Genomic DNA, 18769 nt, shown 5'->3' with positions numbered 1-18769 from the left:
CATTAAAACCCACTTTTGGCTCTTTTCTTAGAGGATCACAACGTGAAAGGAGAAGGGAAAGAGAGGGCTTGCTGATTCTCACATTGAATAAATATTTTTGATTAGAGTGTGGAGATGTCTTTTAAACATTTGGAACCAGCAGAGACCAGGAAAATTACCTCTCATGTCTCCCACACTTATTTTTCTTCTTGAATTCTTTTGTGTGGTAACTTCTTAGCCTGTAAAAACTAATCTACAGCAAGAGAGTCATCATTGTTCTATAGTCTTATCTATTATTACTAGAGGCCTGATGCATGAAGATTTGTGCAAGAATGGGCCTTCCTTACCCTGGCTGCTGGCACCGCCTTCTCTCTGGCCAGAGCCTTCTTTCTGCCTTCCCACACTGCCCAGAGGCCCTGAGCAGCTGGGGCAGTGCCTGTGTATGCAAATTAACCCACCATCTTTGTTGGATTAATTTGCATACTCACTCCTGATTGGCTGGTGGGCATTACAAAATATGGTCAATTTGCATCTTTCTCTTTTATTAGTGTAGATTGTTGTTAAACCACCACTATCTGTTGGGATCAGTTGTTCTATTCCACTACCACCATTCATATTTCAGAAACTCTTGCATGTCCATTGGAATGAGTACAGGTCCCTCTCCCCCCCTCCCCACCCCACTATCTGAAAGTTGAGAGTTTCTGCGAAACCTTTCTTAAGCTGAAATGGCCCACTACCTTAAGGCACATCTTGCTAAGGGATGCACAAAGTAAATCGAGATAAAGCACAGATGCTGACAGACACAGTTCAAAGCTAAGGCAGCTTGATGCTTTAATGCTGAGTTCCTGGGAAAGGAGGTTGGCATGCAGGGTGCACGCTGCTTCTATAACAGCTTGCTGCAAAACAAATGCAAAACACAATTTTCACCATTTTTTTCATAAATGCAAACATCATTTTTTGATTTCTTTCCATTGGTGTAAACAGGTACTAATGTTTTCATAAAAGCAAAGCCTAGGCAGCCTTGGTCAGTTCAAGGGCTGAACGTGTGGTTGGTTGCCTTTGTACAATATCTGCCTAAAGCTGGGATGTTTCAGCAACAGGACCTTCCTTCAACATCTTTGCAACCAGGTTAAACCGGTTCCAAGTAATTACCCAATAAACAATTTAATCTTCCTCTATATTGATGACACACTCAACTTAGGAATCACCATTTATCTTCAGAAGTGGTATATATCTTTTAATTTAGCAGAGTCCCACAATAACTCTGGGAACTAGAATTGCATTTGTATACCCATTTTTCAGATGATAAGATCAAGACTGGATAAGTTGTGATATTTTCCTGCCACTTCAGAGGGGAAGCCTGGACTTGGAGCTCATTTGATGTAGAGTGGCCTTACATCTCAGAGTGGCAGGTATTGCCACATTTGTTTGCACACAAATGAAAATGACACTCACACCTACAGTTTTCTATTCTATTTTTATTTTAAAAGATCTTTTTGCTAACTCGATTTCCTTTTTGCATTATTTGCCAAATAGGCCCATCTACCTCTTGAAGTTGCAGAGAACAATAGAAACTGAGAGATTCCAAAAGGATCCTTACAGTTCTTGGTATGATGGTATGTTTTTTTTCTCTTTCTCCAGGCCCACCTTCTGCACCCCTAAACTTGATTTCAAATGTCAATGAGACTTCAGTGAACTTGGAATGGAGCAGTCCTCAGAACACAGGTGGCCGCCAGGACATTTCCTACAATGTGGTGTGCAAGAAGTGTGGAGCTGGTGATTCTAGCAAGTGCCGACCCTGTGGCAGTGGGGTCCACTACACCCCACAGCAGAATGGCCTGAAGACCACCAAAGTCTCCATCACTGACCTCCTGGCTCATACCAATTACACATTTGAAATCTGGGCGGTGAATGGAGTGTCCAAGTATAACCCTAGTCCGGATCAGTCAGTGTCTGTCACCGTGACAACCAACCAAGCAGGTAGGAAGTGGATCCACTTTATTAAATGATCTAAATGTGCTCATTATAGAGAAGGGGTTTGTGTTGATATCCATGAATGATATTAAAGTTCCAAAATTAAAGTAAAACTACATGGACCTAATTATAAACCTGTGAACTGTGTTATAATACAAAAGACTCTTAGATGAACATTTATTCATTCAATAAATAAATTTTTGGACATTAACTGCATCACACACCCTGTACTAGGAGGAGGAGATTAAATGAAGACCAAGACAGTGATTGAAACCAGATAACAGTCTAGTGAGCTGGGTCACTCCATGCTAGACTGCTCTTTTAAGGGATTTGGGCTGGCCATTTTAATCACAAGGTCCATGGTTGGACATTAGAGCATTTACAGATTATTTAGGATTATAAGATTGATTTTTACTAATCTGCATTGGTACATTTATATTTGCTGTAGTATATTTATATTTTCTATTCATGCTGAGTTACTGCTGCATGAATTGCAGAACTATTGTAAAATCTTAAATATCAGGTTTTTAAAAATGCAAAGTAGAATCTAGAATTCTAGACTCCAGTCCCTGACCTACTCATCCCCATTCCTCCCCTGAAGAAGTTTCCACGCATCCTCATGCTAATTTTCCATTCTGGATTTCCGCCACATGTTTTCCATTGCCGGCTCCCTGTTACTTATTTCTGGAGAGTTAAAGGGAGCAGGAGGAAAAAAAACTATAGTTTATCCTTTAGTGAGGCTCTTAAGAACAACAAACTTTGCTGGCAAAGCATTATAAATTGCCCACAATCCTATCACCTCTTCCTGCACTTTTCTCTTAAATGCATGTTTCAGTAAGTGCACTCAATAGTTAGGTAAAATATGTCTGTACTAATTGATCTCTAGTGAGAAGTATTCCAGTGTCCCGATCCAAAGCCATTATTTTTCCACTTTCCCCTGAACTCTCTAGAATAAATAAAAAGTTAAGACTTGGGGGAGATTTTGAACTGGAGCTAGAAAGGCACATCTTCCCCAAAGGCAGCTTCGGCGACACAAAGGTGGCTGGTCTTTTAAAATATGTGGTATGAACTGATCATCTGGTGATGCTTTTGTCTTTAATTTCTGCACTTCCAGGTTGTGAACGCTATTAGTGGTCATTGGTTTTGTTTTTCTATAAAGACTAGAATGATTTAGGAGGTTCTGATGGCATCACAAGCACTCTGTGTGTGATGTCCAGTCTTTGATTAGTGCTCTTTCTGGGAGAATGCCCTGGAAATGCCGCATGTTGATCCTGGGAAATGCATTGGTGTCACTGGTGTGTCTGAGTTAGAAGGAGCCAACGAGGTACAGAGTGATCTTTGCACACCCTGGAGAGTCTGATTTGTGAGCCAATCGATATCCTTATGTTCAGCCTGAAGCACCTTTCCAGCTTTCCTCAAAACACATCACCGCTTCGTGTTCTTCACTGAATTAGAACTAGGAATGGAGACTTTGAGGCCTTAGTGTACAGGTGAAGTCATTCTCTTTGGCAGAGAACAGCCTCTGGGAGATGTGCTGAGGACAGGCTTGGCTCCCACAGACTTTGTGGGGAGACGTCTATGACTTTCTGTACACCTAAGGATTCAAGCCAAAGGATTATGTCAACCCCCGCCAGGCCAGAAGGGGCAAGGAATGGGAAGAAGACAGGCTAAAGATCCTCCCTCTACAACAAGGAAAAAAAACAGTCTAAGTTGGACTAAAAATGTAGGTGTAATTCTTTTAGATCTAGGAGAAAGGTGGACAGGGAATTCCTCTGACACAGTGAGGTTGTTTTCTCCGCCATGGTGAGCAGTCCTGGCAGGAGGTTTGCTGAATAGGACAAAATTCCAGCTCCTTATTTTAATTTTCATGAAGGGTGATGCTGGGAAGCTGTTCAAAATTAAAAATAAATCTTTCAATAAGGAGACCTCCTATGTGGCCAGCCAGAAAGCTTTTGCTTAGCCGCGTCGTATATGTGCACAGCCCTGCCTCATTATCCTACCGTAATTTGGAGCTCACTAATTCAAAATCATTGGGGTAGTTTATCTTTGATTAACAAACCCTTTCTTCATAGTAGGGCAAATTAATAATGTAGGCCAAAATTTGGGTAAATGTAGCAGCCACAAATGCTATCAAAGCTCTCCTAAGCATATTTGCACATACACAATTGTATTCTAATTGTAACCGTTTCTATTATTTCATTAAATTAAATTCCTAAGGAACCTTTATGGGCAATGATGTCTCACTCTATGAGGAATACACAGAATCAATGAATATTAGCATTTACAACCTGGAGGCCACAAAGTTTTATGGCTCTCATTTTTGCTCAGTTTTCACAGGGTTCTTTCTCTCATCAGTAACATATTTAAGAACAAACACAAAACCTAGAATTCCTGGTTTTATCATCACCACCTCTGAGACCACAGATGAACAGCTCCATGAAGGTGGAATGACTCATCCAAGCTAATGTCAGAGCCAGTGACACTTGAAACCAGGGAGAGCTCCCTTCTTTTTAAATTATTACATAATTAATGGCACTCATATATTCTGCTTGGCATTCTCCCCATTTGTGAGAGCAGACTGGACGAGGAGGTGTAGCTGTAACTGGGCTTTGATCCTTTAGTTGTAGAATGTGGTGTGAATGGGCTGGTCTTCTCACATGGCTATTTAAATCACTCTAATCATTCTAACCTACATTTTACTGTGGTGTCTTAGGGGCTATTGACACCTTTCCCTCCCCTCCTGAGTTCAAACCCAATTGACCCAGAAGACAAGACAAAGGGAACTCAGAATGTCAGCTTTGTTGCTGATCAACTGATGGAAGAATGTCAGCTTTATATCTGTGGTCAAAAGGGCTAGCTAGCTCTAGTAACACTTACCCAGTGTCACCCCCAGACACTCTAGCCCAGCTGGCCAATTGTAGGCTCCCTTCCATATAAAGCTTGCACCCCTAAGTTTGCCCAAATGGTCACTCTGTGCAGTTAGGCAGGTTTGAGAGAGCAGAGTGGGTGGAGCTAAGACAGAGTTTTTCTCCCAAATTCTCTTCATGAGATAAGTCACCCCCACTCCCACCTCTATGCCAGGACCAGTGAGGAAGAGGTGGGGAGAGGGTGGTGGGTGAGAGCTCCAACTGAAGTTGCCCGTACAAAAACAAGGTAATGGACGTTCTCCTTAGAATGCTTTTCAACATTAACGACCAAGAGAGACAGAGTGAGATTCCCCTTGCAAACTCTTATTTCCCTTTCTTCACTTTCTGTCCTCTGGCAACTGCTCTGCCTTTTGTTTAGAAGGAGATGGCTCTGATGTTTATGAAAAATGGATAAGCAGACTGCTGGGTGATTTGTTTTCTAGATGGCTTTCCTTTGGTTTACTTTTACTTAAGTGGACCATCTCAGGCAAATAAATACAGCATGTGTCACTAGGAGAGAGAAATGCTGTATAAATAAAATAAGGTTTTCCTGGCCGAGCAACAGAACTGTGAATATTTTTACTAAAAATGCTGTCATGGCTGCCAGCAGATCTTAATATCAGTGAGCCTGGTTTTACTGTGCACCCCCAGACCCCCTCATCTGCCTTCCAGCTATGGGGCTGGACCATTCTCTAGGTTGTGTTATTTTAAATCCTTGTGGAAATCCTATGGCTGATAATCTATACTAATCCCAAATTGTGCTCAAGGGCAGTGATTTTTGAGTTTTATTTTGCATGTGACACTGTTCCAGATATCTCACAGTGAAATACATCTGCTAATCTCTCTTCAGCACAGCTGTGGTGTCCTAGTGACAAACATCTTGAAAACTCTGAGTTCGCAGGAGTTCAGATAGTTGATGGATTATATAATTATTTGAATCTAGCTGATCTCTAAGATCTTTTCCAATCCTAAAATGCTGTGATTCCAAGGACATAGACATGAGCTATGAGCATGAAGAAGGGGGGCTTATTTCTCTCTGACGTTCAGAAACTGGCTCTAAAGGCAATTCCAAGAGTGGGAAAAATTCCAAAAATGCTTCAGCAGAATTATCAGAATACATCTGAATCCTGCCTTCCCTTCACCCTTTAAGCCCCACCTTGCCAGACAAAGTATTTACTTCGAAGGGCCAAACAGTAAGCTAGTTGTACCCCCACTATAGCTATTCCAGGCCCCTCTCAGACATTGGGCAATGTCTGGGGACATTTCTGGTTGTCCCAATTGGGAGCAGGGCATGTGCTATTGCATCTAGTGGGTAAAGGCCAGGGATTCTGCTAAACATCCTAAAATGCACAGGACTGCCTCTACAATAAATAATTATTCAAAATTCCTGTAGTGGCAAGACTTAGAAACTCTGCTCTGGTGCCATGTTTGAAAAGCAGAACTTGTGACTTCATAGCAGTGCCCCCTTATAAGGGTTCTATAGTCAACCTGTCTTAGCTTGTTCCCGTTGCTCTGGGCTGGGGACCTCATGTTCTCACATTATTCTCAGAGGATAGGTAGTTAGAGAAGGCCCTTTGGGGCCTCTTGTGGAGAATCCCAATTGCTTTGCCCTTGGATGAACTGGTGCTGCTTGTTAGACTGGCCTTGTTCTCTAGGAAGACAATTTTTAAAAACTACCAGGAAACGCCACACCAACAATCAAGTGGCAAAACACCTCCTGGTGACGCCGGCACCACACATAGTAGATGTTTGTTGGTTAACACATTTATTTACAGTAATAACAATCAGTGAACTCTGTCGAGGAGTGAGAAATTTAATGTAACCAAAATAATGAGTAAAGAAAAGAAAATAACTAAGTACAAGAGGCATACTGTCTTTTATTGCTCAACTGGTAAGTTCCCATTCTCTCCTTCTCTGCCACCTTTTAATTAGACCTATTATGTTATTTGAGTGAGATAATGGAGAACAGTGGGAATTCTCATCCCTACTGGGTATAATTGCTACCTGCCTTCCAGATAGTAACAGGAAAGCTTCCAGGAGATGGTGGGAGAAAAGGAAGCATCTTAGAGCAACCAGTTAGGTAATGTGCTCTAGGCATGGTGGCCCTGGGTAAGGGGGGACTATTGCGTAATTATGCCTAAGGGTAGAAAGGAACATGAAAGATGCCAGGAAGTCCAGTTTGGCCTGATTTGAAAGGCATTGGAGCACAAAGTCAGACTGTAATGGTTCTGAGGGACACTGCTTGTGTGGGCCGTAAGTGTGGTTTGAGATCACAACAAACAGAGACATCCTGGTGATCTTGAGAATGGAAATGGGATATTAAACCCAAATGAGCTGTGGCCAGGACCAAGGCTTTTCTGTAAGCTTGAAAAAGAAGGGGGGGGGAAGCTCTGTTGATATTTTTGAGGCACAAATCTCCAGTTTCTGTTAGTGCCCTAGAGTGGGGTTGGCAAACTATGACTCAGAGGCCAAATCTTGATACTCCACCTGGTGTTGTGCAACTCACTAAGAATGGTTTGTCTATTTCCAACATGTTGAAAATAATCAAAGGAAGAGGAACATTTTGTGACATTTTGCAATTATATAAAATTCTAATTTCAGTATCCATAAAGTTTTATTGGAACAAAGCCCACTAATTTGTGTTGTCTAAGGCTGCTTTTACAGGACAACCGCAGACTTGAGTAACTTCAAGAGAGTGAGTGGCCTTCGCAGGGAACAGACAGGGTGGGGCTAAAGTGGGTTTACAGCTGATTGTACAGAAAATAATACAATGATCAATAATTAGTAATACAAGAATGAACACTGTGTTTTTCCTACTCACAACTATAAACCTACTTTTGCCACACCCTGTATTAACCATCCCTGACCCTGCTCTGGAATACTAAACAAGAAAGAGGGACAGTGAGAAAGGAGGTTGAAAAGATGGTGATGCCCTTGCTGGTGTGGCTCAGTTGGCTGGGTGTCATTCCCTGCACCATAAGGTTGCCTGTTTGATTCCCAATCAGGGCACATGCCCAGCATTGCAAGCTCTATCCTGGGTAGGGGTTATGCAGGAGGCAGCTGATCGATGTTCTTTCACTTGCATCAATGTTTCTCTCTCTCTCTCTCTCTCTCTCTCTCTCTCTCTTTTCTCTCTTTCTCTCCTCCTTTCTTCTCTCTAAAAATCAATAAAAAAATTTTTTTTAAAAGAAAAGATGGTGAAATGTTAGTATCATTTGTTGGAACCAGCTCAGCAAAGGGTATGGTAGACCAACATTTAGCTTAATCTCACAGTTGACACAGTTTTGATATTTGGTAAGACCCCTTCTATTTTAGAGGCTTTGAAGATATGAACAAGATTTCACAAAAATAATTAGGTTTTCAATACGCCTTTGCTTTCTTGCACGGCACATCTTTTCCCAGTGACGCTTGGGTTAAGTGCACACTGTGGAGCATGCTTGAGTAGCCTCAGGAGGCAGTGTTCTGATTCTCTTGCAAACGTGCATTCTTAGCACTCACTGTTGTATGGTTCCTACATGTTGGCAGCAATTTTCTTTTTAAGTAATAATATGTGCTGCTCTTTCCCATGTCTCCTTACCAAGATGATTTCTGGTTTGCCTTTGATCTCAAGTGAATCATGTTATTTTTTTCTTCTAAGAAATTTAAAGGCAAAACACATGATGAAACTAGTGAAATCTGTAAGTCAGAAATCTTTCCAAAGACATTTTAAAATCTTTCAAACAAATCATACAGCAATTGCTTTGAGGAGGTTTGTTGAAAAGTTGTTTGCACATCCTCAGAACAGCTGACTTTCCAACAACACAGGCTTCAACTGCATAGGTCCACTTATGAGGGTTTTTGTTTTTGTTTTTTCAGTAAATACTGTAGAGATATTTTCTCTTATGATTTTCTTTTTTTTAAATATATTTTATTGATTTTTTACAGAGAGGAACAGAGAGGGATAGAGAGTTAGAAACATCGATGAGAGAGAAACATCGATCAGCTGCCTCCCGCACACTCCCCACTGGGTATGTGCCCGCAACCAAGGTATATGCCCTTGACCGGAATCGAACCCGGGACCCCTGAGTCCGCAGGCCGATGCTCTATCCACTGAGCCAAACCGGTTGGGGCTTCTTATGATTTTCTTAATAACATTTTCTTTTTTCTAGCTTAATTTATTGTAAAAATATAGCATTTAATACGAATAACATACAAAATATATGTTAATCGACTATTTATGTTATTGCTAAGACTTCCAATAAATAGTAGGCTCTTAGTTACTTATGGGAAGTCAAAAGTTACAACTGGATTTTTTATTGCAGGGGAGAGCTCAGTGCCCCTAAGCTTCCCCACATTGTTCAAGGGCCAACTGTAGTTAGTATGTCATTGTTGGGACAAGTCTCTAAAGTAGAAGCTGGTTTGAAAGTCCTTTCTGTGCCTGAATAAACACACAATGGCTTCAGAGAAGCCAGCCTGTGGATGTTCCCATTGAAAACTCTGATCCAGCCAAGGTTCTCCTCATGTTGTTCAACATGCCTAGGAAATGTACATTTTAAAAACATGTTCAATTTTTTAAAGGGAGTAGTCTCTTGATTCTAACTTTATACATAAACCAATTTTATGTTCATGGAATATTGTTACTACCCCCTCATTATTATGCAGACTCACTCATTATGATAATAATTAAGAATACTGTAAACTTGTTCATATACAATGATACAGGCTTCTGGTGTGTGGCACCAGGATTCGTGAATTTGTATTCAGGGTGGGTACTACACATCCTGGTAAGGAGAAATAAATCAAAGCCTTCCAAAAGAACCTTCTAAATTATCCAGCTTCAAGGTTGACTGAGCAGCATAGACAAATGTCTATAGAACCTAGTGGTAATGATTGCATATGAATAAAAAATGGGTTGCATTTCTTTTTAAGATGAGAATATTTCACTGTAGAAAAATGAAAGTTGTATTTATACACCCAGGACTGAGAACTCTATTTTTCCTGACTCCTTCTCCTTCCCTCCTACAGAAACAGGCACATAGGTTCATTTGTGAGAAGGAAAATTCATTCAGCAGCATTCACTCTAAACACTTGACAGTCTTATTCTGATTTGCGTTTTATTTCTGAGTTGTGCTTGTTACTTCGAATGCTACTGCCAACTTTTACACCCTCTGGGGAAGCCATCAAGGGATTTGAAAAAAGCAGTGCCCAACTGAGACGAGAAATGAACAGGGCAGGGCGAGCAAAGATTTTAGATGGGCTTCTGAATTGTCTAGCTGTCGCTCCAACGGGCTAAATTAATTACTGTCTCCTCTGAGGAGTCAGAGGAGACTCTGGCCTCCAGTTCACAATGGAGCATCAATAAAAAGATCCAGAGAAACTTTATCAAAGCTTCCATTAACCCCCTACTGATGTCTTTAAAGAGTTTTTTCCTTGAAACACCAGGAAAACCAAGAGCCATGCTGCAGGACTAATCCTGCATTGAGAGATCTGAAATCTACAGGAACTAATTAAGATTCTTGTCCATGTCATCCCGATATACAGAGCTTTCTCTGAATTTCAGCATTCATGTTTTCATGTGGGTTGCCCCATAAGGGAGCATCCCACATATTGTATTTAGGTAAAGACTTGTGTGTTCTTTTTTTTTTTTTTTGGTTTTGTTTTTTAGGTTTTACATTTTAATCTGTCAAGATAAGTAAGGTTTAGCTCTATCCATCAGCATTTAAAATATCTCTTTTTAAATGGCTTTCCCCAGTATCTACCTTTTGCCACACACACACACACACACACACACACACACACACACACACACACACACGTACCTTTTTCATTACTGTCTTTGCCAGAAGAATGAAAAAGATTTCATAGGCTGTCTCAAAACTGAAATAACAGAAAAAAGAGAGATGATGGCAGACATCATCTCATGCCTAGTGAACACTGTGGCTTTCACTGGGAAATCTCACTAATGATTTGGTCCCACCCATGAAGGTCAGTGCCCAGAGTGCTGGACAGTCAGCAAAATGTCTGCCGATCACGGAAGAACCATATCTTGTATTCAATTCCCTCTTTCTCTATTCTGATAAACGGGTCAGTCGGCCCTAATGAACTTTACTGTGGCATTCCTGAAGGATCTTTTGTTGTTGTTATAACAAAGCACAAGGACTCCGTTCTAAAACACAATCTATTTAAATTATCTTATGGGTGAAGTGGCAGGGATTTGAAATATTTGTTCTATTTTGCTCTCACTCTTGGAAGGAGAGGGGGACAGAAGAAGAGGAAGGGTGGACTGCTCCCTTTTGCCTGGTGTCTTCCAAATGACCATCTATGTACGTGCGTTTCTCAGGCAGTCTGGTCCTCACTGTCAAAAAGGTTGTGGATAGATTATTAAAAACATCTTCTCTAGGAAACTTTTGTCAGTGACTAGAGCATACAAAGAAGACTTACATCTGTCACTGTAGCTTCTCGGTGGGTGCTAAATAGGGATCTGCCACCAACAGGCTCATTGTGCATAACAAGCTTGGACAAGGTCCATCCATTAGAACAAACACTGAAAGGGGCAAGATCACAATGCCTCCCTGGAGAGTTGGTATTGTCTAGATAACATACTGCAAGCTGTAAATCTGCCTCCTGAATCAACCCTATTTTTTTTTAGCATAATAAGTGTTTATTTTGAGCATAGTAAGTGTGAAGGTAGATGAGCACAGAGCTTCCTCCACGTTCCTTTATCAAAGTCAGGGTCACAACATACAAACAGACTCTGATTTTGAATATGCAACAGACTGAGAGCTTAATTAAGTGTTCCTTCCACTCTCTAAGATAATCAGGGACTTTTTAAAATCTGATATTTGCAGAAAACCCTGAGAGTTGCTGGTGGAGCCCCTCCTTGTGTGGGATTCCCCTGAATCTGGTCCTGGTCCTCCAGGAGAGTGTGATTTTAGGAAACTTCTAGGAGGATGCTTTTGGAAGCTTGGGGATTCTTAGAGCTAACATCATTTTATTTCCCCCCATTTAAAATAGGAGCAGAATTGTGATTACAGCATGTAATTGGGATTCTTGTTTCTTTGTTTAACATTGAAAGCAAGGAATCGAATAGAGCCAAATATCTCCCTTGTGAAAAGTGAGAGTATCTTTTTCTAACCAGGAACAGTGGCCATAGAATTTAAAAACCACACATTGGGTCTGTTTCTATTTTGCTTGTTAGATAGAGAGCGAGCAGACAACTCTGGTGGGGGGTGAGGGGGGATTGGCAGGTGGAGGGATTGAGCAAAAAAGAAATAAAAAAGAAAAAGAATTCACGGACACCCAAACAGTGTGGCGATTGCAGGGTGGGGGTGGATGGAGGTGGATAGGATATAGGGGGGAATAAATGGTGATGGAAAAAAAATAAAATAAACACACATTATTTTCACAGACCTTATTACAGACACCAATGCTGAGTAGTCAGCTAATTCACATGTGGCTTTAAGAGGCTGATAATATAGTTAAGGAATCTTTATGTAACAAAAAGTATATTGTTTAGGAAAAATGGTAGATGCGAAGACCTTTAAATCTCATTGTTAACTTCAAGGGTATGACTTTAATTGTACATATTCTTTGAGTGGTGGCTTTTTCTCCTTCTCCCCACCTCTTTTTGTTTCAGAACACACACTGAATCCTCCCATAAAACTGCCCATTGTGTGCTGAAGCCCTGCTCCAATGTCCTTCTTGGAGATCATACTAGGGGGCTATTTCTAAGTGAAATGTTGTTCTAATGAAGTCCTTCCAGTATTTACAGATTGACTCCTGGGTGGAGCCAATAATACTGAATTTCACACTTCAACAAGTTGTGTTAAAGAAAGGTCCCAGTGAGATGCTGTGAACCTTCTAGTTAAAAAAAAATTTCTTTTCAAGTCCTAAAAAGTTACTACTTTCCTAATACATTCTTTGTTATTCTTCAGGACTATGAAAGTCATCTTGAATTCTCAAGCACAAATCCAGTTGGAGACATCTATTGGCCTTAATACTATTTTAAAATTTAATAGCTCTGGTGTTTCAGCCTTGGTCTCATAATGCCTGTAGGAGTTTAAACTATCTGGCACATACAATTCATGTATCTGGCTGATACCCCCAATTTTTTTTTAAATTAATCCTATGGTTGCAGATTCCCAAGCTTAAAATTCCTTCTCATAAATTATGCTCCTTCTCTTAACCTCTGTCATAGCTTTAAGAGAATTGCCAAAAAGATAGAGTTTCAAATAGGAGGCTCGCAAGAGTATCATTTCATGGCCACGTTTTTGAGAGCATAGCATGTGGTGACCATTTGTATATGAAGCATTTTCAAAATGTGCTGGTTGTAATTTAACCCAAAGGTCTCTGAATCTCTTCTCTCTACTTACCAGTCACTTCTTTGTGCTTGTCTACATAGCAAGCAAGAAACTGGACAGGAAATAATTGGCTACAAATAAAATGAAGGCTTCCTTAGGTAGTACTAAAAACCAGCTTCTCAGCATTCTATGGTTCCTGGATATTTTCCCCTAAATATTTTGATACCTTGTGTTCAGAACTTTCGCAGACTTCTATGCAGTGAAACCAAATGGATTAAAATGGAGAGTCTTAATGCTTCCCCACAATGGCCTCCTCTCTCTCTCTCTCTCTCTCTCTCTCTCTCTCTCTCTCTCATCTCTATCTCTATCTATCTCTTTATCTCTCTCACTTGCAACATTCTACTTAACATCCATGGTCATCACTTCTCAGCATTTAGCCTTTGTTCTTTAAGCCAAACAACATTTGAACTGGGAAAAATTCTGAGTTGTAAAGAACACACAGATTTGCAACTAAAATTATATTGGAATGCTCCCTCTGCCTATCTCACCCTGTGGGTGATCATCTGCAGCCTATAATTTTATGCCCTTTATGCTTTGTCAGGTATTTTTTTTTATTTCTATCCCCCCCTCTATTCTCTCTATGCATTTCAAAATGAAATAAGAAAAAAACAAAGATGAATTACTAAAATGTAGTTTCAGAGATAAAAATATTAACAGCTGGTGAAAATGCTTACAAGTTAAGGAGCTTATATGATCAATTTATGTATACCACAACTTTTTTTGAGCCACTGATGTGGTTCTTTTAAACAACCATTAGGAAAAGTAGGTATCCCGTTCCAACTGTATATGTGATGGGAAATTGGATGGCTCAGGAGATGACTAATGGGACTCTGGACCTTTCTGTCTTTAGGTCACCTCCTTGAATCTGGACTCCATCATAAGTGGTCCAAGGCCCGACCATCTGGCAGCCACTGAGTGGCTATGGTAATGGACTTGGTCTTGGTCCAGGTCTTAGTCGACAGGTGTTCACATCATAAGTGACACTAATTGACTTCCTAGTCTTTCAACTTGGAAAACGACAGTGGACCATCACTGTGACGGTGATGGAAGGAGTTATTCATGTTATACTCAGACTCCATTGAAAGCCAAGGAACTCACCACCTTGAGCTGGCACCAACCTGGCACCTTGCAAATATTGTACTTGTCTCTCATGGGTTCCATTAGCCTCATAAATAAAATAAAAAAATTAAAATCTAATTTCAAAAGATTTTCAATAACTTAGAATGGCTAATGCTGCTTTCCTGAGGTTACATAAGCATCGTAGATTGAGGTTTTTCTTTTCATTTTGTGTTATAGTGATTAGATGCCTTCCATGAAAACTATATATAAGGGGGGAAAAAGAAAATTGGATTCTGGGCTTCTATGATAATATCAGTCAGGCTATCTGCTTTTATTTTTTAAATTTTTTTCTTTGTTTGCTTTGGGGTTGATTACCAGGTCATAGCTATGAATAAGTTATGAGTGATATGCTCTTTGATGAAGAATTTAATAAGGCTATTTTCAATGCCCTTGTAAGATGGCGACCAATGTGAAAAACTAACTTTGAGACTCTTTTATTAACATGAATTTCAAAGCATGGAATTCAAGGAACTTTGGTTGTTCCAGTTCTGTGAATCCAGAGTAAGTTAGCATTTATTCACTCTCACTTGGGGACATGATTTGAGGGTAACTTGCTGAATTTGAAGGAGATTATTGGTAGTGTACTAGTATTAGTAATATTTTGCCCTCTCAAGTTTCCTAGGATTATTTCATGGCATTTTATAAAACGACACAAATGATCCGGGTGTCCCTGTAGCAAGTGGCAAAACCACACTTGAATTAGTTATCACAGTTAAAAAGTAAAGATGACAACAGCCACGTTGGATCTATTTATTGAAGCAGACAGGCTCTTTTAGTGGCATGATCAATGTCTTACCTCTTTCTGAAAGGCTTTTTAGGGGGAGGAAATTGTAATGAACAAGGTTTTTTATTGGTCCATTTCTGGAGCAGGCTTTTAAGCATTTCTGCCTGTAAATGAAGCAACCTGAGTGTGGAAAGTAAAAGGCAAGAGCAGAGATTTACTGGGTGCATCTATCATCCTGGCTTTTAGTGTATGTGATTAATACATCTTTAATTGGGGGCTGATCTAGACGCTTTGGGTGTCAGAAAGCTAAATGTTACAGCATTGTCTCACGGTTCCTCACGCAGCAGGACGATTAGCAGCTGTCTGAGTAACAAAGAGAACCTGAAGCCCACAGCACAGCCTTTATTTTCCAGATTTGGAATGCCTAAAGCTCTCCAGTGGAGTCGACGGCTAGAGGAACAGAAGCCTTAATTCACAGCCGCAAATCCTTTTCTCCTCTCTGTGCTATATTTCTGCTAAAGAGAACCTTTCCTTTACACCAACCTTATTCTAGATTATTTTGGAGGGCATTGTTGATCATGCAGGGGCTCACTTTGCCTAGACATCTTCACCCTGTCTAATCAAGACACCTACCAAATAATTTCAATTAAGAGTCGATGCTAGATAGATTTCAACATACGGAGGCATATTGAGACGATTCCTCTTCCTATGTTTATTTCATTTTTCTGTTGTTGCTGGCTTTGCTCCATCCATTTTCTTATCTTGAAGCACTTGTCTTTCTCAGGCTAATTCTTATAAATTGCCTTCCAGAGGAAAGACTTGTTTTCCTGTTTGCTTGGAACCGGCATTCTTATTTAACAGGAAATACACACTGGGTCCTGCCATGTTTCTGTTGGCAAGTGCTGGGCTCTCCTTGTCAGAATCTGCCAACAAATTTCTTAGCAAGCAAATAGAAAGTAAAACAAGCAGCTCTCAGACAAAACAGAAGACACACTTGAACTGCAGCAGAGACACAGGTGCTTCTTAAGTCATTCCCAATTCATTCTGGGGACTTGGGTCTTGGTTTTGAGCTGGACTGTCACTCACTTGTACATGTAGCAATGCTAATTCAAGATAGTAGCTATTTTAAGAAGTAAAACAGTCCTTTAAGTAAGGAATTTTCTTTACTACAGAGAGCAAGGGTTACTGTATGACTCGGGTATCAAGCATAGTGATTAACTAGTCGCCCCCCAAGCCTTAATTTACAAAAACTTAGATCATTCATGATACCTTTAGATCTACCTATGGTGTTAACTAAAGATTTTGTCTTTATGGTGTCTTTCTAAAATAACTTGAATACTTCACCTTCAGTATTCTTAGTTAATATTTGTATTTGTTTTTAATAGTTTTAGTGTGAAATACATACACATAGGAAATATCAGGTTCATGTGTACAGCCAATAAATTATTGCAAGGCAAACTTCGGGCCAAAGAATATAACATTGCTTACCTTTCATTGCTTTCTACTTCTTCTCTAACTCCAAATATTATTATTTTATTTTGTAATTGATTTTTTTTAGTTTTAGATGATTCCCTTTTTAGCTCTTAGGTGGTTCTGATGTGATCAGTGAACATGTCTAATTTACCTCTAGGTTTCCAGCAACTAAGAATATACATAGATACCCAACACATTGCAGACTCATATTGCTCTGTTACTGATGCTGCTGTTGATGCTGTGGGAGAACAAGCCCTTTAACATTCAAGTCTTAACTTCTTACCAGTGAGAGGAGAGACTAGAGGCTTTTTATAGATTAGTGCTTGAGAAGTGGGCTCTAGGACCTGACTTTTGAATTCATCACTTATAAGCTGTAACTTGGGACAAACTATGGAAACTGTCTATACTTTATTTTCCTAATCTATAAAATGGAAATAACAATAGTATCTGCCTCATAGTTTTGTGGGTTTTTTTGTGAGGATTATATAAACTAATCCATGCAAGGTATTTACCACAATAGTTACTCAGTAAGTGCTAATTCAGTATGTGTTTTATCATAGACATGTGATATATGGAAGGAGGATCACATGCTTTTGAGTCAAGCAGACTTGAATTTAAAACTGAATTCTATAGCTTTGGTTAAATTATTTAATTGCTCTGTGCTCTGTGAATTTCCAGTTATGAAATAAAACATGATAATTATAACTACTTCAGAGAGTTGCAAGGATTAAATAATTTTAAGGATGTGAAAGTGCCTTGCAGAGGAAGCCAACAGCATCTTTTTGCTCATTCTTCTCTGTTTAGCTCTGATTCACATGGCCCAAATTTTCAACTGTGTAAGCTGTTAACTGTGCAATGAAGACTAAGTGAACTCTCTTCTGTAAAGAAAACTCAACCAAGCCATTTTGAGAACCCCACAGTCTGTTCCCCTTTAACATTAAAACAAGCTCGGCTCAATATTTCAACCCAGTGTTGTGTGATTCTGTTACAGTCCTTCATGTTAGCAGACCTGTGGCTATGATTGTGTCCCTGCAAATCTGTACAGTTGGCTCCTGCGTTACTAACCTCAGGGGCAGCACTCACCAGTGTGTCACAAGTGTGTGAATATATGCTCACCGTGAATGACCAGGAGCTGGCGTTTCTAAGAGGGAACCTGAAGGCCATTCAGGCAGCTTTAAACTGAAGCTCAAGCTTCTGTAGGCCACAATACTACCATGTTTTAGTTATTTATTATATGAAAATGTCACTATAGGAACATACTTCTTTTTTGCTGACTGGGCTTCATTTTATTTGAATGGGTCCTTGTAACCCCAATGTCAGTTAGTAGGTTAATGCAATAGGAAAGTATTTCTTGATCAACTTGTATGCAGTTAGTGGTGCTGAGGGGAGGGTCAGTGAGGGGCTTCCACGATGGAACTGGGCAGCAGCTGGCAGATTGTGGGCTAAAGAGAATGGAGGGTCCCAAGGGAGCTATGTTTATGCATCAGGACTAGAAGAAATTAATCTCTTCAACCCACATTCCATAGCCCAGAACTCATTCACATAAACCGCCCTGCATGCTAAGGGTCTGGGAAATGTAGTCCTTGCCTGAGGAGCTCCATCCCAGGTAACAGTCTTTATGGGAATGGAACTCACATCTTTGGACAGTTAGTTACATAGGCCAGCCCCAACACCTTCAACTTCCTGATGCAAACACTTAACCTAATGGCTACGAAGAACATTATTTAAAACTAGAGGCCTGGTGCATGAAATTTGTGCGGGGGGGGGGGGGTGTGTCCCTCAGCCCAGCCTGTGCCCTCTCACAGTTGGGGACACCTCGGAGGATGTAGCAGTGCACCGAGTGGCAGGTGGGCAAGAAGGAGCCTGAATTGGGGCTGGGCACCATGCCAGTTGTGCTTATCCTGGCCCACTGTGCCTGCTGCCGCAGAGTTGGGAGAGGCTCCCATTGTGGCAGCTGTGCTTGCCAGCTGTGAACCCAGCTTCTGGCTGAGCGGAGCTCCGTCTGTGGGAGCATACTGACCACCAGGGGGCAGCTCCTGCGTTGAACATCTGTCCCCTGGTGGTCAATGCGCATCATAGAGACTGGTTGTTCCAGTCATTCCGCCATAACGGTCGCTTAGGCTTTTATTATATAGATGTGGTTAATAGTTCCCTATAAAGGATTTATCTAAAACTGCCACCCATTTCTCAGGAAAAATAATTAAAGTAAGAGTGTAATTTAAATGATTTGTAGTCTTACTCTTGAATCACTTAAT

At 40.5% G+C, this 18769-nt stretch overlaps 1 protein-coding gene across 12 annotated transcripts in view; it reads left to right on the top strand.

Moving 5' to 3' along the window:
* Positions 1–18769, top strand: part of EPHA4 (EPH receptor A4) — a 136541-nt gene that overhangs the window by 73797 nt on the left and 43975 nt on the right. For 11 of the 12 annotated variants that reach the window (XM_023761713.1, XM_023761722.1, XM_023761704.1 and 8 more), the window contains one exon: positions 1621–1959. In XM_023761713.1, coding sequence (XP_023617481.1) covers positions 1621–1959 — 339 coding nt within the window. Of the gene's footprint in view, positions 1–1620; positions 1960–14048; positions 14396–18769 lie in introns of those variants that run through there. The other variant, XM_023761741.1, reaches the window with a different exon arrangement.

This window comes from Myotis lucifugus, unplaced genomic scaffold, assembly GCF_000147115.1.
Source record: "Myotis lucifugus unplaced genomic scaffold, Myoluc2.0 scaffold_3, whole genome shotgun sequence".
Lineage (NCBI taxonomy): Eukaryota > Metazoa > Chordata > Mammalia > Chiroptera > Vespertilionidae > Myotis > Myotis lucifugus.
Note: the sequence above shows the minus strand (reverse complement) of the source record. Positions and strands in the feature narration are given on the sequence as shown.